The 21441-nt window shown below is 34.5% G+C and overlaps 2 protein-coding genes across 2 annotated transcripts; both read right to left on the bottom strand.

The window, feature by feature from the left end:
- Nucleotides 1-421: 421 nt before the first annotated feature.
- Nucleotides 422-3269, bottom strand: LOC120188889 (disease resistance protein RPM1-like). The gene is made up of 5 exons (XM_039192298.1): nt 3153-3269; nt 2260-2349; nt 1833-1947; nt 1386-1732; nt 422-1276 (listed from the first exon to the last, which is right to left on the bottom strand). The coding sequence occupies exons 1-5, from the start codon at nt 3267-3269 to the stop codon at nt 422-424; spliced, it is 1524 nt and encodes a 507-aa protein (XP_039048229.1).
- Nucleotides 3255-20332, bottom strand: LOC120202710 (importin-5-like). The gene is made up of 20 exons (XM_039203103.1): nt 19027-20332; nt 18507-18710; nt 17910-18014; nt 17756-17821; nt 17504-17668; nt 16522-16596; nt 16278-16432; nt 15838-15973; nt 15687-15756; nt 15461-15588; nt 15293-15349; nt 14621-14806; nt 14367-14459; nt 14177-14262; nt 14028-14094; nt 13881-13947; nt 13668-13804; nt 13265-13356; nt 13091-13157; nt 3255-3561 (listed from the first exon to the last, which is right to left on the bottom strand). The coding sequence occupies exons 1-20, from the start codon at nt 20236-20238 to the stop codon at nt 3403-3405; spliced, it is 3327 nt and encodes a 1108-aa protein (XP_039059034.1). The 5' UTR covers nt 20239-20332; the 3' UTR covers nt 3255-3402.
- Nucleotides 20333-21441: the final 1109 nt, after the last annotated feature.

Genomic DNA, 21441 nt, shown 5'->3' on the forward strand with positions numbered 1-21441 from the left:
GCTCTTCATCGGCTTCTGTCAATCCATCGAGCCCAATCCTTCTTAATTGTTCCATTTCTTTAAATTTAATTAACAAGTCATTCGTTACCCTGACATGGTATAGAACTTGCAAACTCTTTATCATACAAATATTTGGGGGTACCTCCATGCACTGAAAATCCTCCATGACACCCCTCAGTTCACTCTTAGCCAAATAGAAAGCACTTAAATGCCTCAAATTTTGCAGTTTCTCAACTTCATTCGGAAGCTCCTTAATTTTACTAAACTTGAGGAGTAATGACTGCAAGTTAAAACGTTTACCGATGGTTTTTGGAAGCTTTTCCACTTGCGTTCTTGACATGTTCAGATATCTCAAATTAAATAAATCTCCAAATTCAATTGGTTCCTCATTTATTGGAGCATTTCCCAAATCTAACACGCTTTACAACTTTAAACCAGATGGCAATTTATTGAACTTGGAATTTTCATCAACAACAAAAATGATCAAGGAATGGAGTTGAGACGTACCATTCGCGGTCGTTATTTCTTCATCCTTCACTCGAACTAAGTAGCAATGAATTTCTTCCTCTTCTACTCCTTTGTCTCCATTACATTCAGCAAGAAAACTTTCTTCTTTCGCTATCGAAAGTGCAAAGTCTCGTATAAGGTCATGCATTTTAAATTTTCTTGGCCTTCCAAACTCATTTCTCAGCGTGACTTGAACCAAGCTTCGGCTAATGAGTTCCATTAGGTAACTTTCAGAAACCGCTTCTGGTTGTACATCTTTAATACTTTCTAAAAAGCCTTCTGCCGTCCAAAGTCTCATAATTCTTTTTCGTACAATCTCATAATCTTCAGGAAAAAGAGAGAAGTACAAGAAGCCCTGCTCGAGTTGGAAAGGCAAATCATGGTAACTAAGCATAGAGATGGTTTTCATTATTTCGAGTAAAGGATTGTTGCTTAGCTCCCAAGCCATATTATCATGAACTCTTTTCCGCTCGGTTATCGACTTCTTTGAAGACATCAAGCCTCCTAGAGCTGAAATAGCTAATGGCAGGCCTTCACATTTTTTAACTAGATTTCTTGCCAGTGATTCATCTAGATGTGATGAACACCTTCCTAAACCGTTTGGAAAAGCTTTCTTACAGAAAAGATCCCAAGCATCATTCATTCTCAGGGGTTGAATTCGGTGGACATGGCTTAAAAACCCGGATTGACAAGGCACTACATCTTCTCTTCGAGTAGTAACCACGACCCTGCTTCTGCGCATACCTTCTGGAAATGCAATATTGATCTCCTGCCATAAATGAATGCTCCACACATCGTCTAAAACAACGAGGTACCTTACTTGACTACAAGAAATGCACAAGTGTCTCCACCAATCTTCTGTAGGTTATGGTATCAACCTGCATCAGAACTTCTCTGGTCGTCTGGTTGTAGATGTCTTTTACAATGGACCTAAGCAGCTCTTCAATTGCATATTGTTGGGAGACGGTGATCCAAGTGCAGAACTCGAAATTTCGTTTAACACTTTGTTCGTTGAAGGTGTTGGCAACAAGGGTGTTTTTTCCTGAACCGCCCATGCCAACCACAGAAATGACAGTGCGTCGGGGTTCTTCAGCCATTAGCCACCCCAATAACTCGTGTCGTGCCTTTTTTATTCCCACGAGATCATCATCTTTAAAGAATAGTGATGACTCGCTATGTCTGTTCTTCCAATTAGGATCATAGTGAGAACTGATAGCCTTTTCTTCTAGTTGTCCAGCAACTTGGATGCTACTTCATGCGCAGCCTCACGTACCAATCCTTTGGGAAATGAAGACTTCGTTGGATGAACCTTTTGCAAGTGTTACCTCGCCGCCGCTGTTGACGCTTGTTCTCGTGATAAGTGAATTTTTCAATAACGTCTTCGACTTCTCCCGGACATTTTTCACCCAAACCTTCTGAATTTGACTTCCTGCCCCTACTCTATCAGCATCAACGAGAAAGGACCTCATGTTATGGAGTAGAATCTTCATTTCTCGGATTTCGTCAGGAACTCATAATAAGGAAGATGCTTCATTTTGTAGGAGGATAATGAGTCTGCCTAGTACAAAATCAACAGAGCTTGAACTCATTTTGGTTAGAGGCGATCAATCAATGGTTGCAATGAATGAATGCTAAGCATTTGTGTTTTGTTAAAAATCAATGAAGGAGAAAGGAAGAGATTGGAGATTCATAAGTTGGCTAATAGTGAAAGATTGGAATCCCAAAGATGATGGAGGTTCATAAGAAGCGTACAAGTTGAGGAAGAGACAATCCGCCAGTGGTGCTTTGCTTGGATACTTTACAAACGGAAAGCACATTATTTTCAGGATTCATAAGCTGCAACTAATGCAAGTCAAGGATCAGAAAACCAAAGACAATATCGTTTGCTTGACCTCTTTGGTTATTCCAGTGTTGAGCCATATTTCAAACTTCGGTTCATGGTGATGTTCCATTGACTGGGTAACGATTTGTAGTCACTCCGGTTCATGGTGATGTTCCATAGGCTGGGAAACGATTAGTGGCTACGTAATTTGTTTGTACAATTCAGATGCCATAGGTGCAAAATTCAGATACCAATTTCTTTAAAAGAAAAAAATATATTGATATCACATTTGTAAAGAAGACAAATTCGAATACCAAATTGTATATTTAACCTTTTTGAAAAAGAAACTCCCAAGCATCCATGATAACATCTAAAGATAAAAAGAAATTTGCAAACATGATAGGAAAGAGTAACCATTCAAAATTTCAGTTTATAATGACAACGGAGGCAAAATATTTTTGTGCAAACTGAAACCAAAAACACATTTGAGACACCAAAACTGCTACAAGAATTGCCCTTTAATGACAACCCTCAAACCTCATGCACTTAACCCATGAAAATGCAAAAATGCTCACAAACATAAAATCACATTATTCTTCTCTTCTAGACTCAATACCCCCGTATTATAAACCCACAACTTGTAATATACACATTCTACCGAGAAAATAAGATTAAAAGGGATTCACTTCGATCGTCAGTCCGACCACTTTTTCATGCTCAATCAAAGTTACGCTGGCCTGCGAGTAAGACATCATGCAAAGACAAACAATGGGAGCCTTCTCGGGGAAAGAATTGGTAATGAATAATGCTTCAACACACAGACAGGACGGACATGGATGCTGGCTTTGAAAACAGAAAGATGCTTCTTGGCATCAGACCAATATACTATGAGAGCATGGATTGCAGAACAAGCTGTTGCTCTGGCCTGCGAGTAAGACATCATGCAAAGACAAACAATGGGAGCCTTCTCGGGGAAAGAATTGGTAATGAATAATGCTTCAACACACAGACAGGACGGACATGGATGCTGGCTTTGAAAACAGAAAGATGCTTCTTGGCATCAGACCAATATACTATGAGAGCATGGATTGCAGAACAAGCTGTTGCTGTGGCTGCAAAGATGACCAAGTTGAAGCCAATGTTGAAGCTGGCAAAGTTTGCTGAAGCTGCCTCAGTAGATTCACCATCCGACTTGCAGTTTGCTCTGTCGCTAGATCCTTACCGCAAAGAACCTACATAAACAGCAACTGCCTCTAAGAGAACATACTCACAGGCATATTTCACATCCACAAAAGAGTCCAGCTTTTAACCCTTTTAGGATTGTTACATACTTATTACATGAAATATGTGGCTTGCCAATAACATATGTTTAACACTTTATGTAACATCCGCAATACCGGGTTAGTGACTAAATTGAAAAGTTTCAGAATTTGATGACTAAAGTAGAAGAATGAAATAATTCAATGATTATTGGAAATATATGATGAAGGTTATTTAGTAATTATTAAAGGAAATTAAGGGTATTAAGGGTATTATAGTCTTTTTCCTTTAAAAGATATTTTTTCTTTCCCTTTTATAAGAGTGAAAAACGTGGGAAGAGAGTTATCTGGAAGCTTTCTTCTTCTTGCTTTCTCTTCTTCACGTGGGGCTTAGCTACAATAGGTAAGTTGGGTTTTTATAGTTATTTACTGTAAATATTAAGTGAATTTTGATTCTTTGGGTATTAAATAAGCTTAAGGAAAGCTTATATGGGATTTAAACAATAAGATAAAGGAATTAAGAAGGAATTTGTAATATGAGTTTTAAGAAGGAATTTTGATATGGTATGGTTGTTGAAGTTTTATGGATGAATTTGACTTGTCATCAATCTAATTAAGAAGTATGAAGTGTTAGAATTAATTTTGGATAACATGGAAAAATTGGTATGATTCTTGAATGCTATGTGAAAGAGTGAATTTATAAGTTGAAGAGATATTGAATGAAAATTTATTGGTTTAAGTATGTGTATGAAAGTTAGTAATATTAAAGGGAGTGAAGTATGAAGTGTTGAGCTGAAAATGAAGTGATTTTCGAGCTCAAAATGTGATTTCTAGGCAAGGGGAATCGGTACCCATTCAAGGGGAACCGATACCCCCTCAAACGAATCAGAATTTACAGAATGTCAAGGGGGAACCGATACCCCCACAGGAGGGAACCGATTCCCCCTAAAGGAAAATTGTAAATATTGGTTTAATAAGTTCGTTTAAGTTGCTAGTATCAAATTACAAGGTGTAGGTATCTAATAATTGTCTTAAAATGCATAATTATGTAGATTCAGAGCCTAAACGAGTTCCGGAATCATTGACAAGTAAGATCGATAAAAAGGGAAGATAAGAGATTGAAATGGACTAGTGAAGCCAGGTGAGTGCATATTAGTATTAAATGATGTTAAATGGAAATAAGACTTGCGACAAGTCTATTTTCCATAGTAAAATGCATGAATTCATAAATAGAAGTATATATGTGTATGATTTATACGTGTTGACATGTATTGTATATATGTATTATATGGTTGATGTGAATGTGTGATATGTTATGATGATATAAACCATATGATATGATAATAAATTATATGAATATAAAAGATAAGTTATGTGATAAGATCTTTGATATATAAATGAAATATTACTACGTGAATACATGTTATGAGATAATTTAAGTAATAACATGAGAATATGGTAAAAGTGAGTTTATGAGAAAGGATATGAACTAAGTAAGCAAAGGTTACATAAATAATATATTAACTAGGAGACTTGAACTTCAGTGATACTATGAGCATATAAGATAAGATAGAGGAGAAAGATTCATATGCTTAAATAAAATTATGATACATTAGTTGTATAATAGAAGCTATGGAGTGATATGAAATGATTATAGGAGTTGTACGAAATTGAATTAAGTAAATAGATTAAATTGTACATAAAAGAAATAATAGAAGTAATATATTTAGGTTTATAAGTATAATGTAGGTTAGGTAATGAAAGTGTATACTAAGAAATACATAATAAGGTAGATGATATGATGTAAATTATATTATGAATTAGTGATGTAGGAATGAGATATAAATATGCAATAAAACTTATGTGTTATATGATAAATATGAACATATGAGAATAAGAGATTAGATAAGTGACTTGGTGATAAAAGCTATATGACCATGGATTAGGTAAATATGAATAATTTAAGTGATATGTAACTATGAGTATTTGAGTATGTATCCATGTGAGTTGTTTCATGAGGTTATATGAAATATTATACTATATGACTATGTGAGTATATGAAAAAGAATATAGGTACATGCAAGTTATATCGAAAGGAGTTGTGTAACCATGCTTAATATGTATTACATGTATGGGAATATAAGAGAATAAAGCATAAACTATATGAAAAGATATGATTCATGTGATGTGAACCATGTGAACATATGAGAAAGTGTATAAGTTATATGTATTACATGATATATGTGATTTTACAAGAAATGACATGAGCTATGTGATTACATAATTATAAGAGATCAGACATGTGATAAAAGATAATTAATATGCATGTGTGAATATGAAATGATATAAATGACAATGCCCATGTTATGTGTCATGAGAGCTAGGGGTATAGCTGGCATGCCAAGAGTCGAGGGTCTATGTGGTCTTTCGGGACATATATGTATTCTTTGGAATATGTGTGAAGTCTGGTGAGACACATACTTGATCCTTGGCATATGTATATGATTCTTAAGGAATGATATGTGGTCTTTCGGGACATATATGTATTCTTTGGAATATGTGTGAAGTCTGGTGAGACACATACTTGATCCTTGGCATATGGATATGATTCTTAAGGAATGATATATGGTCCTTCGGGACATATATGTATTCTTTGGAGCATGTGTGAAGTCTGGTGAGACACATACTTGATCCTTGGCATATGTATATGATTCTTAATGAATGATATGTGGTCTTTCGGGATATATATGTATTCTTTGGAACATGTGTGAAGTCTGGTGAGACACATACTTGATCCTTGGCATATGTATATGATTCTTAAGGAATGATATGTGGTCCTTATGGACATTATTATATGGCACTACGGTGCAATTCTACGCGGCACTACAGTGCAATTCTGTGCGACACTTCGGTGCATTTATATGAGCTGTGGTGACAGCATTAGTGCACAACCTCCATAAACTCACATATCTATAGTTCTCACATATGTACATGGGCTAATCAAGAGATATAAACAAATATATGTTAGTGGTATGATAAATGTTATAGAAATGATATGATGTTTTGTGTGTATAGTGTTTGATTGAAAAGGTTAAGCATAAAAGTATGTGATTACATGATAAACTGTTAATGATGAGTTATGTGTATGTATGTATTTATTATAATTAATCTGATATGATTTTATATGATACGAAGAAAGCATGTAATTTGGTATAACATGATAGAACAGAACATGCATGTATTGATATATGTTATAAAGTGCATTATAAGTTTTTATGCCTCACTAAGTCTTCGACTTAGCGTGTGATTGTTTCACACGTAGGGTACAGAAGCAAGAAGAGAATAGAAGAAGAGTAAGACAGGTCAGAACCTCCCTTACAAAATTTCAGATCAGAAAATAGATGATTTAAATGTTTTTGATTATTTTGAGTATAGTTGGCATGTACTAATTGGTTGAATTAAATATACTCTGATTGATTTTGGTTATTATGGTCAGTTTATGTAACTAAACCTCTTTTACTTTAATGAAATGTTTTAAAAATTCTTTGAATTTTATCAAGAGTCAAAGTTTGAAAAGTCAATGTGACACCTCAGACTCGTATCCGGGTCGGGTACGGGTTGGGGTGTTACATTTAATGGTATTAGAGCTACGGTTTAGTCGATTCTCGGCATAAACCGGAGTCTAGAGTGTCGTATAATGTATACATGCCAAAAAAAAAAAAAATTCTGATCTGAAATTGTAAAGAATATGTTGTCTTGCTGATAGAATAAGTTTAATAGAATACAATAGAAATGTGATTATAAAAAATGACAAAGTGAATCGATAGCTGACAAATCTGATGGTGATAGCAATTCACTTGCCCTGGCCAGGCAGGATGAAGAGCAGAAACCTCAGAAAGTGTCTTATAAGATTAAAGGTTGATTTCAGAAATTGAAATCATATTCGAATAGTTATAAAAGGTTCTCACTGTTTCGAATCGAAAAAGTGAAACGGAGAAGTTTTGTTATAAAGTGAATAAGATAGAATATGGTGAGCAAGTGTCACCATAATTATGTTAAAAGATCTAAGGATGTGGTTAGAATTTGTGGAAAGTTCGAGAATAAGTGCATCAGTGACAAGCATATAAGATATATACAGTCAGAGTTGATGAGTTTGAAATAAAAGAATAGCACTGTGTATTAATAAGAATGTGGATAGAATAAGGGTTTGTATTTTGGATGGAAAGAGTTAGCGTTGGCTAACCAGATTATGTGATGGAAAAGGTATAGAATTTAATATTTTGAGATGTTGTCATAATAAGACAACCAAATATGAAATGGATCTGGATACAATTGTATATTTGGATCATAGTACTGTGGTATAGTAAAGGGAATAAGGATTGGTATATTTGAGTAAAGCTGAGGATTGATAAGAAGAGTTTATGAATGGGTATATCGATGATTAGTTTATAAGACAAAGTAAGTCAGAATGTTCAGTTGAACAACGGAATATTGATTAGAAAGGATGTATGTGATTGGTTGATTAGGGTTGTGTTCTAGATTGGACAGATGTTATTGATTAACTGTCAGAGTAAAAGTGATAGAGTTATAAGATTGAAATAAAAGGTAAAGTTGAGTTAATCAATTATGATGTGAATCTGAATATAGTTGGGTATTTTGATCAGATAGCTATGATGTAGAAAAGGATATAAGTATTTGCATGGAATTTTAAGAAATGAAAATACAAGTATAAGAAATAGGTTATCAAAGTTATGAGGATGCAATGAAGATTGATATATAGCGATGAATATAGGTGATAAGACAAGAGTATGTGAACATGAAAGGAAATATATGATTTGTGTATAAGGAATAAATAAAGGAAGAATGGAATAAAGAAATGAAATGGGAATGAGTTAAAGGATCAGACACGATAAAGGTTATATGGAAGTGTAGGTGATAATTTTGGATATACAAGTGAGAAAAGAGGGATTGGTGAGGTGAAAAGATTTTATAAAGTGTATGTTGAATCATATTTAAAGAAGATTTAAGGTCGTGTTCTTGGTTAAATGATGATGGAAAACGAATTTGGTTATTATTATAAGGTAATTAGAGATGGATTTATGATGTTGATTGATAAAAATGGATTGAAGTTACTGGTTGTTGTTTAAGTGACATAATATGAATGTAGAAAGAAAAAAGGTAATTGAAAAGTTAAAGGATTGAAAAGTACGTTTCCTGATGATGACAAGAAAGAGTAAGTAAATGAAGCAACATGAGAACATTAGATGATATGTCTTATCAAAATGTTCAGTGAAAATTCGAGGGCGAATTTTCTTAAAAGGAGGGGAGATTTGTAATATCCGCAATACCGGGTTAGTGACTAAATTGAAAAGTTTCAGAATTTGATAACTAAAGTAGAAGAATGAAATAATTCAATGATTATTGGAAATATATGATGAAGGTTATTTAGTAATTATTAAAGGAAATTAAGGGTATTATGGTCTTTTTCCTTTAAAAGATGTTTTTTTTCTTTTCCTTTTATAAGAGTGAAAAACGTGGGAAGAGAGCTATCTGGAAGCTTTCTTCTTCTTGCTTTCTCTTCTTCACGTGGGGCTTAGCTACAATAGGTAAGTTGGGTTTTTATAGTTATTTACTGTAAATATTAAGTGGATTTTGATTCTTTGGGTATTAAATAAGCTTAAGGAAAGCTTATATGAGATTTAAACAATAAGATAAATGAATTAAGAAGGAATTTGTAATATGAGTTTTAAGATGGAATTTTGATATGGTATGGTTGTTGAAGTTTTATGGATGAATTTGACTTGTCATCAATCTAATTAAGAAGTATGAAGTGTTAGAATTAATTTTGGATAACATGGAAAAATTGGTATGATTCTTGAATGCTATGTGGAAGAGTGAATTTTTAAGTTGAAGAGATATTGAATGAAAATTTATTGGTTTAAGTATGTGTATGAAAGTTAGGAATATTAAAGGGAGTGAAGTATGAAGTGTTGAGCTGAAAATGAAGTGATTTTCGAGCTCAAAATGTGATTTCTGGGCAAGGGGAATCGGTACCCATTCAAGGGGAACTGATATCCCCTCAAACGAATCAGAATTTACAGAATGTCAAGGGGGAACCGATACCCCCACAGGAGGGAACCGATTCCCCCTAAAGGAAAATTGTAAATATTGGTTTAATAAGTTCGTTTAAGTTGCTAGTATCAAATTACAAGGTGTAGGTATCTAATAATTGTCTTAAAATGCATAATTATGTAGATTCAGAGCCTAAACGAGTTCCAGAATCATTGACAAGTAAGATCGATAAAAAGGGAAGATAAGAGATTGGAATGGACTAGTGAGGCCAGGTGAGTGCATATTAGTATTATATGATGTTAAATAGAAATAAGACTTGCGACAAGTCTATTTTCCATAGTAAAATGCATGAATTCATAAATAGAAGTATATATGTGTATGATTTATACGTGTTGACATGTATTGTATATATGTATTATATGGTTGATGTGAATGTGTGATATGTTATGATGATATAAACCATATGATATGATAATAAATTATATGAATATAAAAGATAAGTTATGTGATAAGATCTTTGATATATAAATGAAATATTACTACGTGAATACATGTTATGAGATAATTTAAGTAATAACATGAGAATATGGTAAAAGTGAGTTTATGAGAAAGGATATGAACTAAGTAAGCAAAGGTTACATAAATAATATATTAACTAGGAGACTTGAACTTCAGTGATACTATGAGCATATAAGATAAGATAGAGGAGAAAGATTCATATGCTTAAATAAAATTATGATACATTAGTTGTATAATAGAAGCTATGGAGTGATGAGTTGTACGGAATTGAATTAAGTAAATAGATTAAATTGTACATAAAAGAAATAATAGAAGTAATATATTCAGGTTTATAAGTATAATGTAGGTTAGGTAATGTAAGTGTATACTAAGAAATACAGAATAAGGTAGATGATATGATGTAAATTATATTATGAATTAGTGATGTAAGAATGAGATATAAATATGCAATAAAACTTATGTGTTATATGATAAATATGAACATATGAGAATAAGAGATTAGATAAGTGACTTGGTGATAAAAGCTATATGACCATGGATTAGGTAAATATGAATAATTTAAGTAATATGTAACTATGAGTATTTGAGTATGTATCCATGTGAGTTGTTTCATAAGGTTATATGAAATATTATACTATATGACTATGTGAGTATATGAAAAAGAATATAGATACATGCAAGTTATATCGAAAGGAGTTGTGTAACCATGCTTGATATGTATTATATGTATGAGAATATAAGAGAATAAAGCATAAACTATATGAAAAGATATGATTCATGTGATGTGAACCATGTAAACATATGAGAAAGTGTATAAGTTATATGTATTACATGATATATGTGATTTTACAAGAAATGACATGAGTTATGTGATTACATGATTATAAGATATCAGACATGTGATAAAAGATAATTAATATGCATGTGTGAATATGAAATGATATAAATGACAATGCCCATGTTATGTGTCATGAGAGCTAGGGGTATAGTTGGCATGCCAAAAGTCGAGGGTCTATGTAGTCCTTCGGGACATGTATTCTTTGGAACATATGTGAAGTCTGGTGAGACACATACTTGATCCTTGGCATATGTATATGATTCTTAAGGAATGATATGTGGTCCTTCGGGACATATATGTATTCTTTGGAACATGTGTGAAGTCTGGTGAGACACATACTTGATCCTTGGCATATGTATATGATTCTTAAGGAATGATATGTGGTCCTTCGGGACATATATGTATTCTTTGGAACATGTGTGAAGTCTGGTGAGACACATACTTGATCCTTTGCATATGTATATGATTCTTAAGAAATGATATGTGGTCCTTTTGGACATTATTATATGGCACTACGGTGCAATTCTACGCGGCACTACGGTGCAATTCTATGTGGCACTTCGGTGCATTTATATGAGCTGTGGTGACAGCATTAGTGCACAACCTCCATAAACTCACATATCTATAGTTCACACATATGTACATGGACTAATCAAGGGATATAAACAAATATATGTTAGTGGTATGATAAATGTTATAGAAATGATATGATGTTGTGTGTGTATAGTGTTTGATTGAAAAGGTTAAGCATAAAAGTATGTGATTACATGATAAACTGTTAATGATGAGTTGTGTGTATGTATGTATTTACCGTAATTAATCTGATATGATTTTATATGATACGAAAAAAACATGTAATTTGGTATAACATGATAGAACAGAACATGCATGTATTGATATATGTTATAAAGTGCATTATAAGTTTTTATTCCTCACTAAGTCTTCGACTTAGCGTGTGATTGTTTCACACGTAGGGTACAGAAGCAAGAAGAGAATAGAAGAAGAGTAAGACATGTCAGCACCTCCCGTACAAAATTTTAGATCAGAAAATAGAGGATTTAAATGTTTTTGGTTATTTTGAGTATAGTTGGCATGTACTAATTGGTTGAATTAAATATGCTCTGATTGATTTTGGTTATTGTGGTCAGTTTATGTAACTAAACCTCTTTTACTTTAATGAAATGTTTTAAAAATTCTTTGAATTTTATCAAGAGTCAAAGTTTGAAAAGTCAATGTGACACCTCAGACTCGTATCCGGGTCGGGTACGGGTTGAGGTGTTACACTTTACCCATAACCCATCCCTAAAAGCAAAAGAAGGGGCAGGTTTGGAGCAAATAAGGCTAAGACTCGACCACATCCTACTTTAAAAATGCAGTAGGAACAATTCAAGCTTTGACATTACCATATGAGTTTTCTATTACAGCAACAGAAATAAAAATAGGGGCTAAAACAAAGGAAACTTGTTAATGAATAAACTAGCCGTGCATGTGCCTAAATATAGACAGCTGCTAGACAGAAATGTGTGAATATGCGTTCATGTTGGATAACTCATGTAAGCTCCTAGACAGAGACACCTGTAAACGTGACAAGGATGGATATGCATGCTAATGTAGGATAACTCATGCATGTGCCAAGACAGATTCCTTCCAGCATAATGAGTGTGGGACAGTATAACTTTCTCACTCACCAAGAGTCCAACAATATAACAACAAACCACACAAGCACATGACTGTTCAAATTATATTACTCGAAATTTCATAGAAATTATGTAAAAAGTTTAAACAATAGGAAACATAATGCATCCACGGTATTATAACTTATGGAATTATTAAGTCCTAAATGTCAAATTTCTTCCAAGATACTGTTCACTCTTTTTTTTATTTAATTAGTATTTCATCCACAGTTTTATAACTTATGGAATTATTAAGTTCCAAGTGCCTAAAGGAATGATGCATGATACTAAAAAATTGTCAGGTTATTAATTTTTAATTATTTTTCAGAATCAAGTTCATTGGATTATAAAAATAGCATGTGTTTCAAGAAAAATTTAATGCAGTAACTTGAAATTTTACCTCAGCAAATATTGCAACTATCTTAGGAAGATACTGATGGTTAGGACCCAATACATCGTTGTCCGGCCTGAAAACATATTAGATACATTGTTTATAATGAGAAGTAACAGCACATTTAGACAATGAAATTGTGGAAATCAGACCAGTGCAGTTAAAACAAGAAAGCTGAGTTACCTCTCGACCATTGAACAAAGCTGTTCGTGAACAACTTTGGCTTCTATCAGATCCCCTTTTATCGGCAAGCAGTTTAACCATGCAGGAACAACCTAACCAACACAAATGGGAGTATTCAAAGCAAGTCAAGATTGAGAACAGAAGTAAGCACCAAAATAAGTAAAATGACATACACAACCAGAGCATTACTTGGTTCAAAAGAACTTGCGAAATTGATTCAAAAAATTATAGTGACAGAATAACTGCAATCCATCTGAAATTGTAGAATGGATTTAGCCAGAGTATGTATTTTGAATCTTGCACGATAGCAGCACATGCATGTGCTTAATCCAAAGCACAGACCCTCGCCATTCATATCAAAACAGCTAATCAACATGGAAAACAATTTTATTGTCTGCCATACCTGAGCTGCATCAATACTGTCCCGATGGAACAGGCATATTTTTCCAAAAGCGGAAACAGCATTATCGTATGCCATCACATATTCTGATTGCAAAGCATTGGGATGCCGTATTACAGCATTTAACCTTGATAGAGCCTCTGGAAAAAGTCAAAAATACATGTCAATTTTGGAAAATGAAACAAAACACCTTATCAACAATTATACAAAACTTACCTCCAACAAGTGGCTTAAATACAGGACCACCAAATTCTGTACAAACGCCAAGTCCATACACTGCTGCCTGAACATTAATCATGCAATTGAATTACAATCTCAACAATAAAAGGTGCATTAGTTATTCAGAAGTAAGAAAGTACATGCCTGTCGCACATCTGGGCTCTCATCATTGCAAGCCTCCAATATGAAAGGAAGATACGTGTCATAATACCTGTTTCAACAATGTTACCGCAATTGCGTCAAATGAAAGTTCTCTATGGTGATAATTATCCTAAGAAGTTCATGAAGCGTACTTTATAGCTGCCTCACGACACTGCTCAGCAACATCATCAAAAATACAAATTGCAATTCTTCTTTCTTCAGCTGTCTTATCCCTTCCCTGTATTTAAGACACAACACACATTAGCACAGAAAATTTTCTTTTGGCTGTTCCTTGAGAACTGTAATCTGACATTTCAAACAGATAATGTTCTGGGAACTTACCCACATAGGTGTAAGATATGAAGATAGCTCATCAAAGAAAGGCAAGAAAGAGGCTTTAAATGTTTTGACCAAAGTTCCCAAGATTTCACCCACCTGGAAGCAGAATATTCATGAAGTAAAGAAAGAGTGAAGCATTGTTGCAGTCTTGCAGAAAAACTCTTATGCACTTATTAAGACAAAAAGGAGGAAGCATTATAGTTACAGGAAAAAAAAACTTATGGGCAGTATACCATAGATCTTTTATGAAGACTTACTTGGTCAAAAACTTCTTCCTCTTGTTCATTTTCCTCTTTTATCAGCTCTCCTTCCTCAGCGTCAAAGTCTTCGGCTTTGGCTCTTTCAGCTCTCTCCCTTTTCCTGCTTGCACTAGCTGTGATTACTTGTTTTATCTCGTCCACAATAGATCTAACCTGGCTTTCATCCAGAAGAGTACCAGAGATCTGAAAGGAAAATGCTCAGAATTTCTACAAGAGTTATGTACTTTATATGATATACAATAACAAAGAGACATAGGCTGATTAGACCAAAGAACATCCCTGGTCAATGGTACTCATACATGTCCATTAAAATAAATGAACCATAAAGGTCATGAATGGAACTCCGAAATGATATACTCTCTCGATAGCTTAACTACACATGTCAACTAAAAAAGAGATAAAAAATACCTAAAGAAATTACTTGCGTACAGTTTTCAACGTAAGTCAATATGAATGATTTGACTTAGGAATTAGTTCAAGTTACAGCAGATATTGAAATACCATATTAAGTTCAAGTATTTCCCATTTTTCATTTATTTAAATATATTTTCACTTCTAATTATCTGTTGCCCCATAATGTTAACTAATAACCGAAGCAGTATGATTTCAAACAGATGGCAACAAACAGAAAAGACTGTATAATTAAGTTCACTTCTTAGTAGAACAAACCTGTATGCATTCATTCAACGCATCCAACATGCTTGCACAAATTTCTGTATCAGGCTCCTGCAAGAAAGAATATGACAACTTAAGTACTTCACGTAAAACAAGCAACACAATGGCAAAGCAATTGGAGATTCAATAAAAGAAAAATATTAAAGCCAAAACAACAATAACCTTATGTAATGCCTCCACCAAAGCAGGAACGATGTAGTCAGACAATTGCTTTACATAGGTCTCATTACGCCCTTGAGCCATTCCCTTCTCTACAGCTAATTTTGCTGAATGCAGTAACTCCGGCATGGCTAGAAATAAATTAGAAAAAAGGAAAAAGATAGAATTAATAAAAGTCCTAACTTGACAAAGAATTATTCAAACCCGAAAGAAAAGTATATACTTATACCTGAAACAGCAGCTTTTCTAACTTCCTCATGGAAGTAAAATTTAAGAAGAGGAACTAGAGTTGGAGCAACCTGCATAATGTGTTCAACTTTTTGTTGGTATTAATATTGCTAGAAAATAACCTGATACCAATATAATGAATTGAGACAAACCTGATCAATCCATGAAAAAAATCCTTCCTTCAACTCATCAGCATAGCAACATAGCATGTTACATGCTGTAGCCTTTTCCTCTAGGACACTAGTCTTGATCCCAATTCTTTTGTCCCCAAGTGTAATAGTTTCCATACTGTACAATACCAACATAATCTTACAACATCAAATAACAGTACAAACAACATGCCATAGTAATTAGCCATACACAAACACAGCGAAGGGCAAGACTCAGTGCAGCTAGTGGTGTGTGAGAACATGCCAACTTGTGTGCATGTGTGTATCTCACTGTTTCTGCATAACAGAGAGAAGAGAAAGGCAATAGAGTTTTCCAAATCTATATGAATGAGTGAGGAGTGCAAACAAAATATAAATGCATGAATCAATGTTTCTGCTACTTATTAACAGAATATATTATAGTTAAAGTAGCAAAGTATAACCTTTCATCATCATAGTCCTCAATGTCATTATCTGAATCTGCAGATGTAATAGTTACATCTGGCTTAAGTTGAGCAGACTGAAGAAGGGGAGGCATCACAATGCTCATGTAAGGGAGGAAGTCTTGTCCCAAACACTTGCAGAGTCTGGCCCATGCCTATCACATGGACAATATCATCATAAGCAAGGATGACCAAACATGCAAAAGATATGATATTTTTATGTATTTTGGTGCTATGGGCATACTTGCAGCATGTAACTTGTTGTTGGATCATCGGTTTCCATTTGGGATCCTTGCAATGACATAAGCACTTCCATAACCTTGTAAGAAAAGTGGAAGGGAAAAAAGTTAGATAAAAGGTACTCCTATTACTGATGGAAGAACATACAAGATATTCAACAGTTCGATTTCGATATAACTGAAACCATGTAATGAAAATAAAACAAAGAACAATGAGAAAAACAAAAAGAAAAGTACATGATACAAGTTACAGAAGACACAAGTCTGCTCATAAGCAGGAAGGTGGGGTCGATACCGAGGTGTACAACAACAATTATGCAGTAAGGTTTCTCAGGTATAGATCGCATATAAAAATCTAAGACAAAATGGAAATAAAGTACTCACAGTCATTTAATAAAGAGAGACTTTATTTTTGGCAAGTATAAAGAGGGACTTGACTTGGGTTTCCTTATCAACAGGAAATTCAAAAGAAAAAAGGAACAAAACCCAAAAGTGAAGAAAAATGGTGGACATTAATGAAGATCCACAACCAGGTGTTGTAGTCTGAATTCTCAGACAGGGGAGGAAATTATAAAATTAAAAAACTGGTTTTGGCTCCGGAACAAATACATCACGAATGCGCATGACTGCGAGCAATTGAATTTCTTAGGATGTTAGAGTTCAAGTTTGATATAATCAAGAGAAAAAGCCAATAATAGATCAACCTGATGGTACCCTCCCTCAAATTGATATATAGCCCATCACAATCACTTTCAAGGAACAAAAAATGCTTATTCTTTTCTAAGGCTAGAGAACGCAAGGTGCATGCTTTCTGCAAATTATACCATTGCAGACTTGCAGTTCATAACCAATGTCAAATGATATCACTGAACTCAAATAGCTCAAAGTTGTACCATCAATCCATGACATTTTGAGATCTAAAAAAACTACAGTTGTAAAAGTAATCAAATTGAAAGAGAAAAAGGTGTTTCTACACGCAAAATCCACCTGCTTAGCATCATCTCTGAACTTCTCTTTTCCAACAGCCATTCCAACGAGACTAATACACTCCATGGATTTGGCACGTAGCATACGATTAGATTTATCAGTTGCATTCATCAATATGGCTTTCAGGTAAGGCATAACTGCATCATAATATTTTTGGAATTGCTCCTGCAACCCAATATTGTTGAACTGAGTCATTCATATAAGAGATACAAATTAAAGCTCCGTCTAGCTTTATTTTGGGTAAAATTATACCTGAGATGAGTCGGCCACTGATGCCAAAGCAGTCAGGGCACCTTCTTGCACCATTTGTTTCCCATTCTGCATGATATATTTCAAATTCAGACAACAATGATCTCCTTAAAACAAAGCAAACTGATGCATTGGGATTTTAAAACATTTCTCATACCTGTAAAAGTACAAGCAATTTACTAACTATTCCATCCAAGTAAGGTGTTAAAATTTCCGGAGTGCATTTCTCACTGAAGTTGAGTACAGCTGAAGCAGCATGGGCCTGTTTAGACACAAATTACACGAAAAAACAAACAGTTAGCCATATTAAACAAAAAACGTTGAAGTAAAAGAAAAAAAAGAAAGAGAAAACTGACATTATAATAAGAATACTAAAGCATAAGCTAGTTTAGTTCAGTTCAGTTCCTTTTGTAGGCATGTTTTATCATCTATAAACTGGAACTATCATTAAACCAATATCCACATGAAGACTTGAAGATGGTTTTTCTCTATTATCCATAAAATATTTCAAGCAATTACAACTATGGAGAATTGACTTTCCAATAAATTGTTTCTCTTCGCAATCAGTTAAGAGGCTCTTACAGACAAATCCACCATTGCAGAAGCTAATCTGTATAGATGCTAGCAACACTTAAATTCAAGTTCTGTTCTATCTTTCAAGAATCATGAAAGCAAATACGTGAAACAAATCTTTAGTAACTTTAAAAAGCATAACCTTGAATCTTGAAAGCAAAATCATACAACTCTGACTAACCTGCACTCGTGGATTCAGGAAATCATCCATAGCACCAGCTAACGCTGGCAATACTCTTTGGTGATATTGGTTCTGCAAATCTGGACCCAGGTCGGTAGACAATTGCCCAATTGCATTAATAGCTGCCCACCTCACACGGGGATGAGAATCATGAAAGGAGTTCAAGACCATAGAAATCACTTGTTCCAGATTTTTAATCATCACCTGCAAGTGTAGCAACAAATGAAAATTAAAAAAAGGAACATCTTCCTAACTTTTTACTTCAACTGCAGCATCTATGTTTTGTAATACCATTTTTTCCTTTCAAACATAAACTAATTCCCATGAAAAAGCTATGTCATTAGGCTATGGAGAAAGATATTAGGAATCCACATATACTACACAAAGTTCCCTCCAATTGTTAGTGAACTGAAAACACCATGAATCAAAACGAAAGAAGTAAATAGGATTGGGACTAATGTCCAGGTCATGCTAACAATCATTGCAGCACATATTAAACATGTTGAAATATTATGTATACCTTGGCACACCCCTCGGCAATCTGAGCAAGGGCAATCAACGCAGCATGGTGCTTTTGCCACTCAGGTGCAGCCAGGTAAGCCGGCAACTGCTCTGATGCAACTGGAACAATAGTGTTTCCACCCAAAGAAATTGCCAATCGATCTAAACACTCCTGCCCGACACTGTAATTGCTTGATTCTCCAGCATCCTCATCCTCAGTTTCTGCAGTGTGCCATGCTGCATCATCCTCAATATCCAAAAGCATTTTCATTAGTATTGCAAATAGCCTATTAATAAATTGTGGCAACTTCCTCATCATTCCTGGTGCACGCTCTCTTGCTTCTGCCAATGTAACCACGAACTCGATCGACAAATGACGAGTGCCTTCCTCAAGTGATTCAGCTTCTGCTATCTGCAACATTGATCCCACCACATCAACAAGCTGTCTTCTAAGAAACCGTGGCTCAGTCCCGGCCAACTCAATCAGCAACTCAAGGGCCTCTTGTGCAGTTGCCTCGTTCCCGTTATTTAATGCCTCTGTCAACGTCTTCATCATTGCTGGCAACAAATCCTGAAATCTATCCCGATCAGTTGAACAGTCCAAACACTGAACAAAGTTTGTTACCGCATTCAAAGCAGCAATTTTGACATCGGCATTGGTACTTTCACTCAAACATCTCAAGAACACAGCGTGGAGATCCTTTATAAAAGGAGTCAACACATCCCCGATATACTGACTCAACTGTGCAAATATCAAAAACGCAGGTTCCTGCAATTTAGGGGAATCCGAAGAAACACACTGAAACATAAACGGCAAGAGCTCCGGCCAGCCATTCTCGGGCAAAATACCAGAAGCGAGCTCCGCAACAGTATCGCACAACTTTTTAGACAAATTTTTGGCAGTTTCCACTTGGATTTGAGACAAAAGCACGGATTTGATCGAGGACTGAGTGCTAATGTTGAGGCGAGGCCAGATATAAGAGTCGTCACGCGTCAACAACTTACGGAGGAGAATACAGGACATGGCCCGAGTCTCGGGTTGATTGCATACTTGGAGGAGATGTGCGAGGCGGAGACAGAGCGCGTCGGGGTCGGATTGCTTGCATAGATTAAACAAGGCCTCTGCGTGAGAACGTTGCTCGTTCGAGGATGACATCAAGTGGGAGACTAGGGTTTCGAATGGAGCCGGGTCGGGTCCCAAGATGAGGGCGAGCTGCGATTGCTGGTCCATGGCGGCCAAGGAGAAGGAGGAGGAGGAGAAGGATATGGTGGATTGATTCCTTAGTCGGCCCTTTTGATACGGTTTCTGTAATTATGCCCTTGAGAGGGGGAATTAAGGATTTTAAGAGAGAGAAGCAACTAGGGCTGACGGAAAGTTTACAGCACTTTAATATACAAATAATAAAATGCGACATCGAAAATATTATTATTTTTAATATTTTTGATAAAAAAAATTATTTAAAATATTATTATTTTTATCAAAAATATTATTATTAGTCATCTTATCGGGTTTGTTAATATATCTGATAAAACGTTACTTCAAATATTATTTTTTTATAAAAAATGTTAATATGAAACACTTTTGAAAATTTTAAAAAACATTAATGTTTTAAATAAAAAATAATATTTAGATAATTTTTTACTGAAAATATGAAAATGATAATAATATTTCTGATAACTTTTTTTTCTAATCGTAAATTAAGGTTGCTAAAGTTTATGTTGATAACAAAAATAAAGGGGGTTGATTAGTTATTAAAAATATATATTCTAAAATCAATTCTTTCTTTTGATTAATTATTGAAATGTCATTCTCAAAAATAATAAATAAAATGTGGAAATGTATTTCAATTGATGAGTAAAAAAATTGAATCTTAACGTTAAGTTGAAAATATTTTATGATAATAAGCAACATATAATTATTATTTATTATATAACATACGAACATTTATAAACTTCTTCTAAAATTGAAATATCTTTGAATGACATTACAGTTATATGAGCAATGTACCTATGAAAAATTGAAAAACCTTGAATGATAATCTCTTAATGTGCCCTGTAGACACCTATCTACTCTGAACTTTCTTTTACAACCGACAACTTAACATTCATGTGCTTCAACTTCAATGTTTTTCTCATGTTATTGAAATAATGGATTGTAATTTTATACAGATAAGGGTAGCTCACAACCTGTTCATCACGTATTGATCCCATTCTTGCAATCTCTGGTTAAGTTGTAAAAGGTTCCTACTCGTGTATTTGCCCGGTAAAATACCTCCGTGTCCACAGCGACTCTCATAGGCCTGTAAATGAACTGAACGTTCAGCGAACCGTTCATGAACCGTGCGGCGGGAAGTTCGTTTATGTGCGTTTATTTAATAAATGAACGAACATGAACAAGATTTTGTGTTCGTTTAATTAAATGAACGAACATGAA

Source organism: Hibiscus syriacus, unplaced genomic scaffold, assembly GCF_006381635.1.
Source record: "Hibiscus syriacus cultivar Baekdansim isolate YM2019G1 unplaced genomic scaffold, ASM638163v2 tig00000340_pilon, whole genome shotgun sequence".
Lineage (NCBI taxonomy): Eukaryota > Viridiplantae > Streptophyta > Magnoliopsida > Malvales > Malvaceae > Hibiscus > Hibiscus syriacus.

Bases quoted from the DNA above. Each gene is read 5' to 3' on its own strand.
- LOC120202710 (XM_039203103.1), bottom strand. From the start codon at position 20,238: ATGGACCAGCAATCGCAGCTCGCCCTCATCTTGGGACCCGACCCGGCT. The intron at 15,974-16,277 runs GTTATACTTTGC...GGTATTGTACAG, and splicing joins GAGGACTATGATGATGAAAG to TATGGAAACTATTACACTTG. The intron at 13,805-13,880 runs GTAAGTTTTGTA...GACTTTTTCCAG, and splicing joins ATTTAAGCCACTTGTTGGAG to AGGCTCTATCAAGGTTAAAT.
- LOC120188889 (XM_039192298.1), bottom strand. From the start codon at position 3,269: ATGTCTTACTCGCAGGCCAGAGCAACAGCTTGTTCTGCAATCCATGCT. The intron at 1,733-1,832 runs GTAACACTTGCA...CTGGACAACTAG, and splicing joins GCGTCAACAGCGGCGGCGAG to AAGAAAAGGCTATCAGTTCT. The intron at 1,277-1,385 runs GTTGATACCATA...CATTTATGGCAG, and splicing joins CCAGAGAAGTTCTGATGCAG to GAGATCAATATTGCATTTCC.